Source organism: Toxorhynchites rutilus, chromosome 3 (assembly GCF_029784135.1).
Source record: "Toxorhynchites rutilus septentrionalis strain SRP chromosome 3, ASM2978413v1, whole genome shotgun sequence".
Classification (NCBI taxonomy): domain Eukaryota; kingdom Metazoa; phylum Arthropoda; class Insecta; order Diptera; family Culicidae; genus Toxorhynchites; species Toxorhynchites rutilus.
This window is the reverse complement of record NC_073746.1, coordinates 64,932,822-64,950,733: the sequence shown is the minus strand read 5'-3', so window position 1 is coordinate 64,950,733 and position 17,912 is coordinate 64,932,822. Positions and strand designations below refer to the sequence as shown.

The 17,912-nt window shown below is 38.5% G+C and overlaps 2 protein-coding genes across 2 annotated transcripts; one reads left to right on the top strand and one right to left on the bottom strand.

Annotated features, from left to right (window-relative positions):
• Positions 1–5,813: 5,813 nt before the first annotated feature.
• Positions 5,814–6,504, bottom strand: LOC129779650 (uncharacterized). The gene is made up of 2 exons (XM_055787241.1): positions 6,391–6,504; positions 5,814–6,330 (listed from the first exon to the last, which is right to left on the bottom strand). The coding sequence occupies exons 1-2, from the start codon at positions 6,394–6,396 to the stop codon at positions 6,010–6,012; spliced, it is 327 nt and encodes a 108-aa protein (XP_055643216.1). The 5' UTR covers positions 6,397–6,504; the 3' UTR covers positions 5,814–6,009.
• Positions 6,505–7,066: 562 nt separating this feature from the next.
• On the top strand, positions 7,067–7,891 carry LOC129780029 (uncharacterized). Its single transcript, XM_055787882.1, has 2 exons — positions 7,067–7,136; positions 7,199–7,891. The coding sequence occupies exons 1-2, from the start codon at positions 7,131–7,133 to the stop codon at positions 7,511–7,513; spliced, it is 321 nt and encodes a 106-aa protein (XP_055643857.1). The 5' UTR covers positions 7,067–7,130; the 3' UTR covers positions 7,514–7,891.
• The last annotated feature ends 10,021 nt before the right edge of the window (positions 7,892–17,912 follow it).

Here is a 17,912-nt window from a genome sequence, read left to right as displayed (position 1 = left end):
TGTCTGGCACACATACTTTGCATATTCAAACAGCACATCGAAAGCTTATTTTGAATGAATGCCGATTTTAGTACAATTCCTGGCAAACAAATCTGTGTTAGAGGCATTGTTGTAATTGGTACTAGCCATAGTCGTAAACAAACATGTTCAAAAAGCAATGTAACATAAATAATCGGTCAAGAATTGAACTATAACCTATTACAATAAACATTTCCTAACTAGACATTTGAGGCTCCAATGGGCTTGAATCAATATTAGCACAATTTTCTATTATATTAGGCTGTCAAAAAAGTCCTGCGGTCGTTGTAAGCGCGTAGTTCTAGTTGTATTCATTGTATTGAGTCATACTATAGCTTGTTGGAAAGGTATTTTTGCGCGCTATAATATAGTCCTTGACAGTGTTTTATTTGGTTAAGTCGTTCGTGAGTTATAGTGTCGCAAATATGGAGCAAAATAAAGAGAAAATCCGACATATTTTACAGTACTACTATGACAAAGGCAAAAATGCATCTCAAGCTGCCAATAAAATTTGTACAGTTTATGGACCCGATACAGTTTCCATTTCCACCGCACAACGATGGTTTCAACGTTTTCGTTCTGGTGTAGAGGTCGTCGAAGATGCGCCACGCTCCGGAAGGCCTGTCGTCGAAAATTGCGACAAAATCGCTGAATTAGCCGAGAAAGACCGGCATAGTAGCAGCCGTAGCATCGGCCAAGAGCTGGGGATAAGTCATCAAACCTTTATTAACCATTTGAAGAAGCTTGGATTCACAAAGAAGCTCGATGTATGGGTGCCACACACGTTGACGCAAAAAAACATCTTTGACCGTATCGACGCATGTGAATCGCTGCTGAATCGCAACAAAATCGACCCGTTTCTGAAGCGGATGATGACTGGCGATGAAAAGTGGGTCACTTACGACAACGTGAAGCGCAAACGGTCGTGGTCGAAGCCCGCTTGAGCGGCTCAGACGGTGGCGAAGCCCTCATTAACGGCCAGGAAGGTTCTGCTGTGTGTTTGGTGGGATTGTCAAGGAATAATCTATTATGAGCTGCTTCCCTATGGCCAAACGCTCAATTCGGACCTGTACTGACAACAACTGGACCGCTTGAAGGTAGCACTCATGAAGAAGAGGCCATCTTTGATAAACTGAGGCCGCATTGTCTTCCATCAGGACAACGCCAGGCCACACACTTCTTTGGTGACGCGCCAGAAGCTCCGGGAGCTCGGATGGGAGGTTCTTTTGCATCCGCCGTATAGTCCGGACCTTGCACCAAGTGACTACCACCTGTTTTTGTCCATGGCGAACGAGCTAGGTAGTCAGAAGTTAGCCACAAAAGAGGCCTGTGAAAATTGGCTATCCGAAATTTTTGCCAATAAGGAAGCGAGCTACTATAACAGGGATATTATGAAGTTGGCATCTCGTGGGGAACAAGTCATCGAACAAAACGGCGCATATTTGACTTAAAACAGATGATTGTAACTAATTTTATGAACAAATGAAAATTCAAAAAAAATACCGCAGGACTTTTTTGACAGCCTAATATGTTTCTTTACAATCCATTAAACGCACTATTACACAGCGAAAAAAAAAATGAACTGGTCATAACACACAAAGGCTATTTGTATCTATTTTTACAGAATTTAAAAAAAAACATGTTAACGAGAAAAAAATATTTTGGATTCTCAAAATACATTTTTTTAAGGGATTTTTTTTTCAAAAATTTGTTTCAAAACCTAAATTATTTTCCACATTTCTTTCTTTAACCAACATTTTGTAGGTCGTATAATTTTTAGATTAAGATTTTTCTAAAAAAAGTTGAAAAAACTTAGAATAAAAAAAAATCTGACTCAAAAATTATAAGACAAATTACTAAAACTTTAGTTGAACAATAAAATGTAGGAAATTATTTATATTTACATTAAAAAATATGAAACAAATTAAAAAAAACTATCGAAATGAAAAATTTAAAACCAAAATTGATTTTTCTACAAAACATGTTTTTTTTAATTCTGAAAAGAAGAAGTGAAAGGGAAAAGGCAAAAGTTTCGGTGTAATCATTTTAATGTTTAACTCGTGACATTTTGAATGCATAAATTATCACGATTTACATGTTATGCAAGCTTTTTTTGTAATCAGAAACATGCCAACAACATATCAAAAGCGAGAATTTACACACAAAAATGTTACGAGTAAAACATTATTTTATCAGGAGTCTCCACACAAAAATTCCAAATATTCCGAAAACTATGAAAGATAGAAAGTTGACGTCTTCAACAAATGTTCATATTTTAAAAAGTTCTAAAACTTTGTCGAATACCCTATATCACTATCTTAACTTTGAACAAAATTAGGATAGGTCGTTATTTCATCAAAGGCAACATGAAAAGGTTGTTGTTAGAAAAACCTTTTTTCTGTAGAAGTGACCATCTTCCAATGTATGGGGTAGGGGAAAGGGGGACAGTTTCGGACAACGCTTATAAAAATTAAGTGGTACAATTTTCAAACAAATTAAAAATATAAGTAAGTTAACAGTCCTTCCACCAACAGCTGTCATATTGTTTGACATCTCCTGGTCGTGTGGAGGCGATCTGGCGTAGTGGTAACATCTATGCCTCTCACGCTAAAGGTCACGAGTTCAATTCTCACTCCCGACATTCTTCCAAAAATGGAAGTAAAAAGTGACGAACCAGCCAAATGAGTTGAAAATCACTATAATACAGACAAAAAAAAAATCTCCTGGTCACACAGTGCCCTTCTTCAGACACGTTTCGAAACTTTTGAGCTTGAAGTTGTAAGTATTTCCCTAATTCCTTTGTGAACGATTCAGAAATTTAAGTACGCCACCTCAGTTAGGAACTACTATGAAATGAAAAAAACCTGCATACAACGGGGAAATAAAAGTTTATTTATTAGATAAAATTATGATTTGTTCGAATCTGCAAAAAGAAAACCTATAGAACCAGCATCAACGAAGATGAGATGGAAAGAGCTATCGAACTAGTTTCGAATAGAACGTTTTCATGATTCTAGCTCACAGGTGGTCCAACTGGCTCCATTGTATTTGCTAATTTCCCAACTAACGGTTGCATAACGGGAAAACTGTTTCTCAATGTTCTGGAACATTTGAGGTAGGTAGCAAAAAGCAACGTAAACGAATCAATTTCAAAAAGTCATTGCACTTTGGAAACAATAAAATATTGCAGACAAAATTGCACAATTCATGTATCTTTTCCACTTTATATCACAAATCGCAACAGCTGGATGATTCAGTTATGGACCCTTTCGAGCAAAAGCTCTCAGTTTCTCAGAACGATTGGCTACTCAATCATCGTGGATAAACTATTCCTATACACGACCTTTCAGGTATAGTTGCATCGGCTTATAATGCTTCTTTCAATCTGAGTAATATCCTAGCTGGATTCAAAATGACAGGTTGCTATCCATTCTCAAGAAAGGTTTTTTCGGACAAGAATTTTGAATGCTCAAATGATTTCACCTATTGGAGCGGAGGTAGCAACTGACTCATCAGGTAATACAACAATCCTGCAAAACATTGCGTCTACAGCACAGATAGATTATACTTTGGCAACTTTGTCCCCGGAAAATGTTGAATCTTTTCCAAAAATTTCACTGCGGAAAACCACCACTCGAAAACGGAAGAAAGCAAAATCACGAATTTTTACTGACTCTCATAGCAAGCAGTTTCCTTTCAGACAAATACTGATAAACAGAAAAATGCAGAATATGCTAGAAATAAGAGGAAACGGTGGAAAATGTTTATAAACATAAAATTTTAATTTTTTTTTCGTTGTCCGAAAGTGCCCCACGACTGTCCGTAACTGCCCTACCACACATGGGGCACATTCGGACAAAAAGGCAATTTTCTAAAATTAGAATAAACCATTCGTAATCGCATCAACGCACACCTCTAATACGCCCATATGATACATTGATGTCCAAATGACAACCAGGAAGAATTCAGGATTTTTTTAAAAGTTTATAAAAAATATTAAAAATCAAGGAAAAAAAAGTGTCCGAATGTGCCCCCCTCTGCTTGTTGGAAATTGTAAGGACTATTCATATATATTTTTTCAGAAAATAGTTGTTTGAGAAAAATGAACTTTAATTTAAAAAAAATTCAGTTACATTTTATTTTTTTTGTATTTTTCATTAAAATTTAATTTATTTGTTATTCATTTCATTTTTCGACCACAGCTTTTTAAATATAATAGTTTTTGAGTTATAATTTTTGTAAAAAATTAGGATTTTTTTGTCCATTTCAAAAAGTAGTCTAATTCTATTTTGAATATTTCAATTATGTAATGTTGCTTAAATGACCCCTGTATTTACACCCACAATGTTTCACTGCTATCTCAGAGGGTACAGCCAACAGCCATTCAAGTTGGCATGAAATTCGTCATATGACGAAGCACCAATTTCAATGTTGTCAAAAATAACGTAACAAAAATTTTAGTTAAAATAAAAAATCTAACTTTCTTAAGATAAAGATAAGATCTTTGGATAGAGGTGAATATGTTGTAGTCCCAGTTATTTCAAGCAACTCTTTAGAACAAAGTATTTTTCTATCTTTCAATACAATCGAATTAGCGCTTTCGTTCTAATTTACATTTGGGTCACCATGAAAAATGGTTTTTTTTGCTCTAACATCTATACTTCAAATTCTACATGCAAACTACCTTCATAAAACTTTTACAGCTTATCAAGACAACCATTTTGCGATGTAGAACATATCTTAATCCTACTCGAAGTTATTGATGGTTTTTCCAAAAATACGCCGTTTTCATTTGTTGTTAGTTCTTTGTGGGGCAAACATAAAAAAATAATTACTGTCAGCATGAACATGTTTTTTCTGAAATAAATTTTCTGAATTATGTTATGTTTTGTATTTGTCTGAACTAAATTTCAAATCATGAGTTAGATTTTTGATTTCACATCAAATTCTGGTCACCCCAATTTTGACAACATTAAAATGAGCGAGAATAGCAGGATTAAAACACGAGCGAAATCAGATTGACATGTAGTTTCAGCAAGGCGTCAGCATTGATTCTATCATAGCAAACAATATCACAAGAATGTTTGTTGAATTTGTACTGAAAAGCGTTAATGTTGTACAGTTGATTAGATCACATGGTATGGGTAGTTTCTACCGGGGCCAGCAGAAATCGCCCTTATCGCAAACAGAACAGATTCTCCAGATCTTCAGATTCTTCCAGATCAGATTCTCGCAAACAGAACAGATTGGTATGGGTAAGTTAAAAAAGATTGTTTGATTCTGCTCAATGGTTTTCGTTCGATGCCCTATCAAGAAGATGGTGTTTTTCATAGAGATATAGAACGTCCAATTGACAATATTTTCTGACATGCGAACCATTTTGATAACTGTCATCAGTTTTGTGGCAATCTGATATTTGCAATTTTGTCATGAATAGATTGACACCAGAATTACACTTGTAAACACTAGGGAAGCGACCTCACATGAACCTTACTTATCAATACAAGTTTCTCATCAGATACATTTTTAACACAAAAAACTATCCTACGAATTTTTTTTTCAATTAACCCTTCTGTACTCGCGTGTAAAATCTGTAATATTGCGCGTCTCTGTAATAATGCTTTTGTTTAGTTCTGGACGTTATCGGTATTTATTCAAAGAAAAAGATATAATTGAATGATAAACTCCAGAAAATTATTTTTTCTTTAACTTCATTCGATTTCAATTGTTATTTAAACCAGCCATCTTAATGATTATCGGTCTGTCAGACCAAATGCGCGAGTATAGTTAAATATTCGCAACGTTTCTCTCACGTTTCAATCTTCTTTCTTCGAGGCTAGACCTAATCGAGTTCAAATTATCGGAAAAGGTTTCGTTAACTAAAATATTTTTGCTTTCGGAAATTTTCAAACCCAAAAATAATTCACTATTTTTGATTTCAAATTTATTCAGTTACCAGTGAAAACCAATATTTTCTATCCAATGACATTTTTACAGCCAGTATTTGTTGTATCCCAGTCCATAACCGTGTCCGCCATAGTTCCACAGACCGTTGTCAACGACCTTCGTCACAACTGGAGCCGCCGAAAGTCCCCAGGTCTTTCCATACACTGGCCAGGCACTTCCGTAGATACCAGGGTAGGCGTACTTTGTCACCGCTGCCGGTGGTGTCAGCAGAGCCTTTCCGTAAATTCCATTTGATGGCCAAACCGAGGTACTCACTGGCCAGGACAGTTGATGGTCCAGGACGGCTGGGACATAGGATGCCTGAGCAGCGATGGCAAGGGTCAAAGCGATGATTGCGATGAAGAACTGCATGAAAAACAACAATTAATTGGTTTGTACGATTTGAGACAATGCTTGAATTTTTACCTTCATTTTGAAAACAACTGCTGTGTTTTGCTTGTAATTCTCTTGGAAGGACTTGGGAGTGATTGATATCGACTCCGCATCAGCAGAGTCCTTTTATACAACTCATTGTAGTAATGTTACAATTGGATGATTCCTGTATAACCTCTTTAACTGGGACTATATTCCATAAATTAGAATGTCACACATTTGAATCCCATACGGACACCATGAAATCAGTGATGTATATCAGCACCATTTACCATTCCAACTAACCAATGGTTTTTTTTCAACAATTACGTTCTGGTGAGTGGTTATTCGTCGTCCTTATCGTCACTCAACCATTCGATTTCATCCATCGAATTGGAATTCTAACTAGATCTGGTGCTCTAACCTATTCTTCTGAAAACCTCTGAATTTCACGGCGGAAGATGACAACCACAATTATGGATGCCGTCCATGCATCGCAGATGTAAACCATGTATCACATTATTACTATCATAGTTTGAAGCTATAACCGCAACCAATTTATGTTAAGGACAAGTATTAAATTACCCTCCCTTGTTCCACAGTTCCTGTGACATGGTTGATTGAGTACGATAGACAAATAATTAAAATCGAATATGGTCATGTTTTGTGGCTAGCACATTCACACTGTTTATAAAAAAAGGTGTATAAAATCACTGGCAATCACTGACCGTACATCAAACACAATTCATCGTTTCAACTAGAAACTATCAAGAAACACAGTAGCTGTTTTCAAAATGAAGGTAAGAAGATAATCATCACCTTATGATGAATAGATATAAGAAATATTAAATATGTATTCCAGTTTTTCCTCGCAATCATCGCTCTGGCTTCGATCGCCGTCACCCATGCATCCTACATCCAGACCATCTTGGATCATCAAGTATCGGTGCCGGTGAGCACCACGGTTTGGCCAGCAAATGGGCTCTACGCAAAGAATTTGCTCCCAACTGTGACCGTTGGCAAATATGCTTACCCAACAGTCTACGGAAGCCAGTGGCCAGTGTACGGAAAGAACTGGGGCTATTCGGCCCCGATTGTCAGCAAGGTCGTTGACAATGGTCTGTGGAACTATGGTGGGCTCGGTTACGGATCGGGATATAACAAGCATTGGCTGTGAAATTGAATATGGCTAATAAATAGATGTTTATGCATTTTAAATGTTAATTTTATAAATCACCAGAATCGATAAAGGCCCCCCCCCCCCGACTTGAAAAATAGAAAACCTCAAAAATGTGAACGACCTAGAAACATAAAGTAACTTATTTTAAATTAATTTGTTTCATTCTCAGAACGTATCGCAGTATAATTGGAGGTAAATACTGTTTTTCGCGTCTTTCACTTGATGACATATTTATTCCAGGATCTAAAAAGGTTTTTCTACAATTTGAATTTTTGATTTTAAGTGACGATTTTTGCTACAAAAAGAAACACGTTTTTATGTATTGTAGCCAAATCTTAGCTAAATCGGCTGTATAGTTCTTGAAATAAATATTCCGTCAGGGAGGTATCGACTTTTAGAGAGAACTTAAGCTTACAGCTAGCAGCGTATTAAAAACAATATTTTTAATTCCAAAATACTTCAAATGTTGCTTCAAACATAGTCTGAACACACTTCAAGAGATTCGAATTATGAATAAATTTCAAATGATATAATAAATCAAAAACTCATGTTTTTTGCCCTCCAGTACGGGGTTTTCTTTATAAATGTAAGAGAATAATATGAGAAAAAAACGTTCATCGGATAGGTGGATCTTAGTGCTCCAATATAATAACTATGAATAGAGAATTTTCTTTTCTTTTCGGGGGAGTGTTCACTACTTCATCAGTAGAGGATTTGTGGGTAAAACAGACAGTGAATTTAAGCTGGGTATGCTCTTGAATACAAATTTATGTTCATGAGTATAACTCCTGCATGTTATTCTATGATAATCCATCCACCCAAATATATACATCAGCAAGCCGTGGAATAAACTTGACGAATAATTTTCATCATAAGGAATTTAATTTAAGATTTTCTTTGTGACTTTTTCCTTTTCCGGAAGAAATAGTGCAATAACTGGACTCATTTGTTCAGCGAGTGGAATTCCCCGAAGAAGATATTCGATTTTTTCATCCTCAAGTATTTTTCGGTGTGTGAAGCTGTATTGAACCTTGGAACAGGATTTCTGAAGATCTCCTGCCAGTTTGCTAAGTTTGTGTTTTGTTTTATTCTATTTATCTGTTTCTTTATATATATATATATATATATATATATATATATATATATATATATATATATATATATATAAATATATATATATATATATATATATCTATATATATATAAATCTCGTGTCACGGTGTTTGTTACCGAACTCCTCCGAAACGGCTCGACCGATTTTGATGAAATTATAATCAAAGTACTTGGTAGGTATGAGAATAGGTTGTAAACTATATATGATACCGGTAGGATACCGATAACCATACATTTAATACCGAATAGGGTGGCTCTGTGCAGAAAAAAAAACGATCTGGATATTTTTTTTTCTAAAATTTGACTTCACACCATATAACCTTAAATTTTGACCCCTATTCCCTATTTTTAATTGCGATTTTATTATTTTTGTGCCAAAATTTTCTAATAATTTAACCGTTGTTCGTTTTTTCAACAGAACGAATTTATTTAAGTTGTTCAATGACTGATGGCGTAACGCCCGCTTCATTGAACATCCATCTACAAATACACAAGTAACATCAATTCATCTAAAGCAGGGAGCATCTCCGACGAGTTGGAAGCCTTTTTGAATGAGCACAATGAGTTATCCAAATTCTTCAAATCACATTTGCTCGGATTATAAAATGACAAACACGCTATTGCCATCAACCCTGATAAAACATCAGCTGGAGAGCACGTGTGTAGATCCAAAGCACAAGCGCTGCTGGAATCATGATAGCACGGTGACACGAGAAATTTCATACGAAGAAAAAACAATAATCTGGAATTGCGTTCATACGACCCTCGCTATGTTCTTCTTCAATGGCACTAACGTTCCCAAGGTTTGCCTTTATCAACGTAGTACTACTTGCGTAATTTTTATTAGTAAATAGTTGAGATTTCTATGACGAACAATACGCCTTCAATGTATTCTGAAGTGGCAAGCTCAAGAATACGCGTGACTACAGTGCAAGTCAGAAGGGTTTCTTTAACGAAAAATCTCTTGCATGAACATTAGACCAACGAGACCCCGTCACATATACTTAATTTATTATGAACACCATTTCTCATTTTGATTTAATATTTATGAACATGCGACGAAACAAACAGAGGGCGCGCTCGATGGATTTTTATGTTTATCATATGATTTGACATGGTCAAGAAACGCCAATTCAAGATATCGTAAGCTGTGCCAACAATTTATGGTCGACATATTCGCGAAGGTAGAGATTGAACGACTGTAATTCTTACTACAAAATCAACAAAAGTGGTGCGAGGAATAATACATTCACTTGCGAGACACTATCATGAGCAACGCCGACACAGCTTTAGTTATAGTCAGGCCAAAGCGCAATGCATTGTCATGACATTGTGCGTGTGTTCAAACACAAAACGAAGTTCGATCGTATTCGTCCCCACATGTTGGTTGCATTCTGTTGAATGGAAAAAGCGCAATTTTGTATTCTGTTCAAGCTCAAGTCCAATCGAGTCGACCTCTTCTGGAATATGTGAACAGTCATCTAAACTGATCCAAACTGTCCAACATATCAGATTGAATAATCTAAATTCCACGAGAAATTCCTTAGATACCATGCGCACAGAACTTCGGCCGAATTGCTAGTGAGAGAGCAATTTCTGTTTTTATTTCTATTTTAACATGCGACAACTCTACTGAAGTACAGGGTGACTCAAAAGTCATTAAATGCTTCAAACATAAGGTGATTACCAATACGGCATCCATAGTCAATAGTTATACTAACAAACAAGCAGGTGACCACTTTGCCCCCCGTGACCAATTTGCCCCCACTACCCCTATCTAAAATAATCTGCTCTTCTGAGCTTAAATTACCGCTGTCTAAACTGTTCAATATCTCGGTACAGCAGGGTGTGTTTTCAACACGTTGGAATATTCATTTATGTTTCTGGTTCACAAGAAAGGTGACAAGCAGAATGTCGAAAATTATCGAGGGATCACATCGCTTAACGCCAGTGTAAAATTATTCGAGATCATTATCAACGACGCATTATTTTCTTGCTGCAAAAACTATATTTCTGCTGATCAACACGGTTTCTATCCAAAGAGATCTGTTTCAACGAATTTTGTTCCTTTCGTTTCGATTTGCATCAGAAATATGGAAATTGGGGCGCAGGTGGATACTGTGTACCCCGACCTCAAGGCTGCTTTCGATAGGGTTGATCACAACATACTGCTTGCCGAACTCCAGAAGCTTGGTGTATCTCCAAGGCTCACTCGTTGGTTCAAGTCGTACCTTACCAATCGAAAACTGTGTGTGAGAATTAGAACGGATATCTCGGAAAACTTCACTAACAGCTCCGTAGTACCTCAAGGCAGCAACCTTGGACCGTTGCTTTTTTCTATATTCTTGAACGAAATTGGGCTGATCCTCCCAATTGGTAGTCAATCGTTCTATGCGGATGGCGTTAAACTCAAGCCGATAATATTTACATACTTGATAGATCGATCATCCTTTGCTACGCGTAGAGAAAATACGTAATCTTGGAATTACCCTCGACTCAGCTTTAAAATTCAAGCCGCATTACTCGGACATAATATCCAAGGCTATTAAGCTTCTCTGATTCATCTTCAAAATTTCTGATGAATTTAGAGATCCCACTTGCCTAAAGGCATTTTTCTGCGCGCTTGTTCGGTCGGTTCTGGAATTCGGCGTGGTGGTTTGGTGCCCCTATCAAGCGTTGTGAGTTGATAGGATCGAATCAATTCAGAGAAAATTCGTCCGTTATGCCTTACGTCATCTCCCATGGAATGATCCAGGCCCGCTGCCAGTTACTGGGTCTCGAGACACTTCAGAAAAGAAGGATGGTAAGCCAGGCAATGTTTGCAGCCAAAGTGCTGTTGGGAGAAATAGATAGCCCTGGTATTCTCACTGAAATGAACGTCTATTCTTCTGAGAGAGTCCTTCGGTCTACTTTCTTCATCTTGGACCACGTTCGGCGAACTACGGCGCACACGACCCAATTCGCCTTATGTCAACACGATTCAATATGTATTACGAATTGTTCCACTTCAACCTATCTGCTGAAGCTTTCCGTGGTCGGATTCAACGTGGACCACCGGATCAAGGATGATTACTGGACGAAGACGCTTCCTACTATGAGTTGGGATAAATGTTCTTGTTTTTTATATTATTTTATATTTTGACCACCATGTGTTTTTATCTGTTTCTATCAATATATGACGTAAATATTATATGTGAGGTTTTTACGCCACTTTGGCTTTTCCCCATCAATTTTTCAATATGACAACAAATAGACAGAAGAAATAAAGATTTAAATAAATAAATAAATAAATAATGAGCGAAACAAAGATTATTCTCCTGTTGCTAGCGACGAATTGTAAATTTAAAAATAAAATAATTACGTGTTACTTTCCTGCGGGTATCTTTTAACTTCTTTTCTGTAGATATATGATTTCATAAGAAGCCGACGATATCTTTTTTGTCTGTCCGATCGCGCTAGTTCAACAATAACTAATCTGTCAATCTGTATGGTTGGAACTTCGAAGACAACTGCTGCAGGGTCGTACAGAATGCTTGTTTTTTCGAGGATCCCTTAAAGTGGGCGGCATTTTCCATCGTATTTTTACAAAAAGCCAATTGTGCCTAACGTCAACCTCGAGCTTTCATTCAATGGGGTCTTAAGAGTCAACAACAATCATTAATTCCTGTACCTAGATCAAGGTCTACAGGTCATGGAGACAAACAACAACAATCCGAAAATAGTTGATTATTGTGCAAACAATAATAAAACGTGATTCAATTCACTAAACCAATTCCACGGCTGCAATTTCCTCCTAGTTCACCTAGTTATCACCACTGTCCACTGTCCGGTCATTGATTGATCAAATTACTTCACGATATATTATTTAATAGTTCTATTGGCTATCACCGCACCCGCGCGAGTGGACAAATTCTCCCCGCCTCCCGACATCCTATAATTACGGCTCCAATTTGCATACAAAACACCCGATTGTCAAGGTAAGGTGCAATTGTGTGCCGGGCGCGCGCAATCGATCGTGTGGCCACTCCATTGCGCCACACTCGCGCGCGCGCACTTTATCCCTTTTTGCGTTAGGCGGATTTGCTCGCATATGGGGTTCGTGAATATTTATGAACCCCGGGCCAGTCAGCGGCACCCGCGCGGAGTTCGATAGATAGAATTCGCTGATTCGCGATGCATGTTTACCGGTTCTGGTTTTCACTTTCGCACTGCTCGCGTTCTCCGGGAACCGCGGCCTAAAAATCGGTGTGGCGTGGCTCGCGATTTTATTTTTCCGTGATTTGTCGCGATACGCGACCTGTCCACCTTCTGCCGTAAGAATTTCTGTGGCTCGAGCCGATGTTGTAATTAAGCGGTGCGCGCAAAACTTCTAAAGCAGCGCTGTGGAAAAATGGGATCGCCGGTCTCGGGTGACTTTCTCAATGCCGACCACTTTGGGTTCGCGGTGGTCAAAGCGGATGGGTCCCCTCTTATGAACGAGCAGCTGGCAGCAACAACAATTGACAACTGCGCGGGGTGACGATGACGATGAAAGGTAACCGTTAAACAATATTGTTTAATTACTGCTGGTTTTGCTAATTGACCTAATGACTACTTCGGCTTGTTTGTACGCACAGTCCTGTAATTAACATATTCAATCGAACGAAAGGGTAAAAGTGCGCGTGAATTAGGTGTTACAAATTGGGACTGGCACTCCATTATCTGCTAATTATTGTTATGTTTCCTCAATGGTCTTATAGTGTCCCATTGTACCATATTCCAAAACACCTGGAAGCTGATTATTTGTGCTCGTGGATAATTTATTTTACATTTCTAAACCAAGATATCCGCCTCATGCAACAAATGTAATTTCTTGCATCATGTTGGCCAAATTATGGTATTGGAGATTTATTATATCTGCAAAAGCTATCTACTATGAAGTACATTGCATGTTCAACTAGCTTTAACCTCAAAATAGACAGTTTCTCGCTACCATGACATTCGGCAATATTTATGAGCGTGAAACGATTACGGAAATGAGAAATTAGAGCATTGAAATGGTTCGATTAATTGAACGATAGGATTCGATATGTGATAATTTCGCAAGAAATAAAAAATTCGTTTGAAGAATTCCTAACATTTTCATCAAAATACATTTGCTTTGTAGATTTATTGCTATTAGGTTTTGTTGCCGCTGGGTGCACTTTCGTTTGCTTTTCGCAAGGTCAGACTAGGCCAACTATACTCAACTGCAGCCCGCCGTGTTGTTGTGGCTGGCCCATCTGGTGTGATTGAACCTTTTCAGAATTATAATAATCACCAAACCTATGAAACCAATATTACATTTTTTGACGTTTGATGTACAATATTTATATACCAAAAAAAAAAAAAATTAAAAAAAAAACATTTTTAGTTGAACGGTTTAATGTACTAAAAGCTAGAAAATAATTAGGCATGTAGCAGTTAGTAGTTATCACATCCCTTCCTTCATTGATCTAGGGCAATGATGAGACTAAAATAAAATTGTGGGCATGTGATGAAACAACTAACTGTGGATAATGGAAATCTGATGTGCCCCACGATTTTATTTTAGTCTCATCATTGCCCTAGATTAATGAAGGAAGGGATGTGACAACTACTAACTGCTACTTGCCTAATTATTTCATAGTTTTTATTTTAACTTAAAAAGTTTTTTTTACTATTTTTTATTTTATAGTTTCTAGTACATTATCTGTGTGATTAGTATACTTCTCTACAATAAAACTTCAACTTTTTTTATTTTTATTTTTTACCTAATTTTGTTCAGGATATTTTGATGATGTACTGTATTCTATAAGTCAAATCATTTCATTCGATACCGATATTGAGGGGATTACAAAAAAAATACATACACCTTTTTGAATTTATGTTATTCATATTCATAATTTATGTTGTTCATAATGTAGTGTCCTCCAAGTCAAGCCATTCACCCATTTTTTTCCAGCGGTCAAAAAGAAAAACAAATGTAATACACATTATTATAATGACAGCAGAGATAAAGGTTTTGTTCCAAATTTCAGATCAATAAATGAAAATGAATGGGGTCAAATTTTCATTAATATGGGACAACCTTACAGACAATTAACAGATATACAAACAAATCAAGTTGAATGAAACCGTTAAAAAATATAATTGGCTATTTTATTACAGCGGCCATCTTGGATTTGAATTTTCCTAAAAAGCTGTGATCTACTGGTTAAGCCCCTTCACTTGATATCCATTTTGATGGGGTTTGTTTTGAGAAAATATGTAATCCTCCAATTTGTGGTGGCAGCCATCTTGGATTTGCATTTTTTATAAATAACTGTGTTCTACTAGTCAAGCCCTTTTATTTGATACCCATATTGATTGGGTTTTGGAAAAAAATATATCGCCATTTTGTTGTGGCGGCCATTTTGGATTTGCATTTTTTCATAAATAGCCGTGTGCTACTTGTCAATCCCTTTCATTTGATACCCATATTGATGGGGTTTTGAGAAAATGTGTAATCCGCCATTTTGTAGCGGCCGCCAATTTGTATTTTTAAGATAATGAAATACGCAGTTTTATAATGACTGCAGAGATAAAGATGTGCTGAAAATTTCAGATCAATCGGTTAACAGGAAGGGGTTCAAATTTCTATTAATGTGGTGTAGCGCTACATACAAACATACAAACATACAAACATACAAACATACAAACATACAAACATACAAACATACAAACATACAAACATACAAACATACAAACATACAAACATACAAACATACAAACATACAAACATACAAACATACAAACATTTAGCCGTGGAGCTGCCGGCCTAGAATAGCACTTCGGGTCTTGGTCCCTGTCCCTGTCGTAGAAGGCGACTAATCGGGTGACAACGCGAGTAAGGGCGCGGTAAAGCCTATGGAGATTGCACGGGGGAAATACCGTGTACAGGAGCAACGTAGGGAGTGCCGAGCACATCAGGGTTGACGCCAGTAAGATCCTGATTACGATATACTGGTACGACACGGAAAACGGACATGTTAAGGATGAGAATTACTTTCGACGCTAAAGGCTGACAATCGTGCTATCCTGTTCCCTGAGTAAGGAAGGGTGACACCTTCCTGAAACGGCGTGTGGGCTAATAGCGCGGTTGCCCCCGTCCCGGTAATAACTTGGCAAGTCTTCGGGTACGTTCGATGCTCGTCTAGGCTCAGGCACTAGGTACTAGGCGTCAGATGTCACATTCCTGACTTGCGCTGATCTGGCTCTGAACACGGTCCCCATGAAGGACCGTGTCAACCCCCTGCATGGCCTCACTGCTTGCATAGATAACCATGGGATCACTGATAGCGACTATGTGCAACGAGCGGAGATAGCGGCCCGGAGTTGGGACCCAACAACAAAAATGAGTTTCCAAACAAATTCAACAGAAATCGAGAGCGAAATCGAAGAGGTAGGCATCTTTGCCAGAAGGGGACAGGTGATGAGATCTCCGCCGCTGAGCCAACCACCAGCACCAAAATCCACAAGCGATAAATACATCGGAGAGCAGCCAAACCTGCAACACGAGAAAACTAAGCTGGGTGAGGCCAAAAGGGCATCTGATGAACTCTACGAGTACATTAAGCCTCGCAGTAACGTTCACGCCGTCATAAGGACCTTGACGATTAAAATCAAATCGGCGCTTGCAGCAGCCGAACGCGAGCAACAATTCTGGAGAGCAAAAGCTGAAAAGGCGGAGAACGCACTGAAAGAGAATGTGCAGAGTAAGCCGATAGAAGCGATCTCGACACCAATGAGTGACAGTACCCCGTTAACCGCGAAAAGGAAAAGACTAACTCCTGAAGAAAAAAGGGCAGCAAAGAAACAAAAAGATGGTAGCGAAGTGGCTAATGGTGAAAGCAAACAGAACAACGAAGAGATAAATGAGTGGAAAAAGATCGAAAGAAAGAAAAAAGAAGAGAAGAAGAAAGAAAAATTAAAGCCTAGGCTGGAGAGGCCAAAGCCGGACGCTCTGATTGTGGCTACAGCGGGCGCTGCAACATATGCTGAGATTTTGCGAAAAGTTAAAGAGGATCCGTCCCTGAAAAATCTCGGAGAAAACGTGGCCAAAGTAAGGCGAACTCAAAATGGACAATTGCTGTTCGAATTGAAGAAGGACCCAACGATTAGAAGCTCAACTTATAAAGAGCTTGTCGAGAAATCTTTGGGCGAAACAGCGAAAGTGAGAGCTCTGTCCCAAGAAACAGTTGTAGAATGTAGAAACCTGGATGAGATCACTACAGATACCGAATTGAGAGTAGCCCTGAATGAACAGTTTGAGCTGGGAGAAGTCGCCATATCAATCAGGCTGAGGAAAGCATTTGGAAATACTCAAATAGCAACCTTAAGACTGCCAAGAACCGCAGCTAGCAAGCTATTGGAGGTTGGTAAGATGAAAGTCGGATGGACGGTGTGTTCCCTGAGAGCTATCCAGCAAGTATCTAGGTGTTTCAAGTGCATGGACTTTGGCCACCAAGCAAAGTACTGTAAAGGACCTGACAGATCGGAGCTCTGTATAAGATGCGGCGACAAGGGGCATTTGGCAAAGAATTGTACTAAGCCCCCAAGGTGCATGCTCTGCACGACGGAGGAAGAAAAAGACCACGCCACAGGGGGATCGAGATGCCCGGTCTATAAAAGGGCGATGGCAGCAATAACCAAATGGAGGTAACCCAGATAAACCTGAATCACTGCGACACGGCGCAACAATTGCTATCACAAGCCGCATCAGAAACCAAATGCGATGTGGCGATCATAGCAGAGCCGTATCAAGTACCTCCAGATAACGGAAACTGGTTGACCGATAAAGCTAGAATGGCTGCACTATCGACGATGGGAAGATACCCCATCCAGGAAGTGGTATCCAATACATACGAAGGGTTCGTGATAGCCAAAATAAATGGAATCTTCGTATGTAGCTGCTATGCCCCCCCGCGATGGACAATAGAACAGTTTGATCTGATGCTATATAACCTAACAGACGAGCTCATCGGACGGAGTCCCATAGTCATCGGTGGAGACTTCAACGCCTGGGCAGTGGAGTGGGGGAGCAGATTTACCAACGCGAGGGGTTTTAGTCTACTGGAAGCCCTGGCGAAGCTGAATGTGAGACTGGTCAACGAAGGCTACACCAGCACTTTCCATAGAAACGGTCGAGAATCAATCATCGATGTTACCTTCTGCAGTCCGATGTTGGCAGTAAATTGGAGAGTATGTGATGATTACACTCACAGCGACCATCAAGCAATCCGCT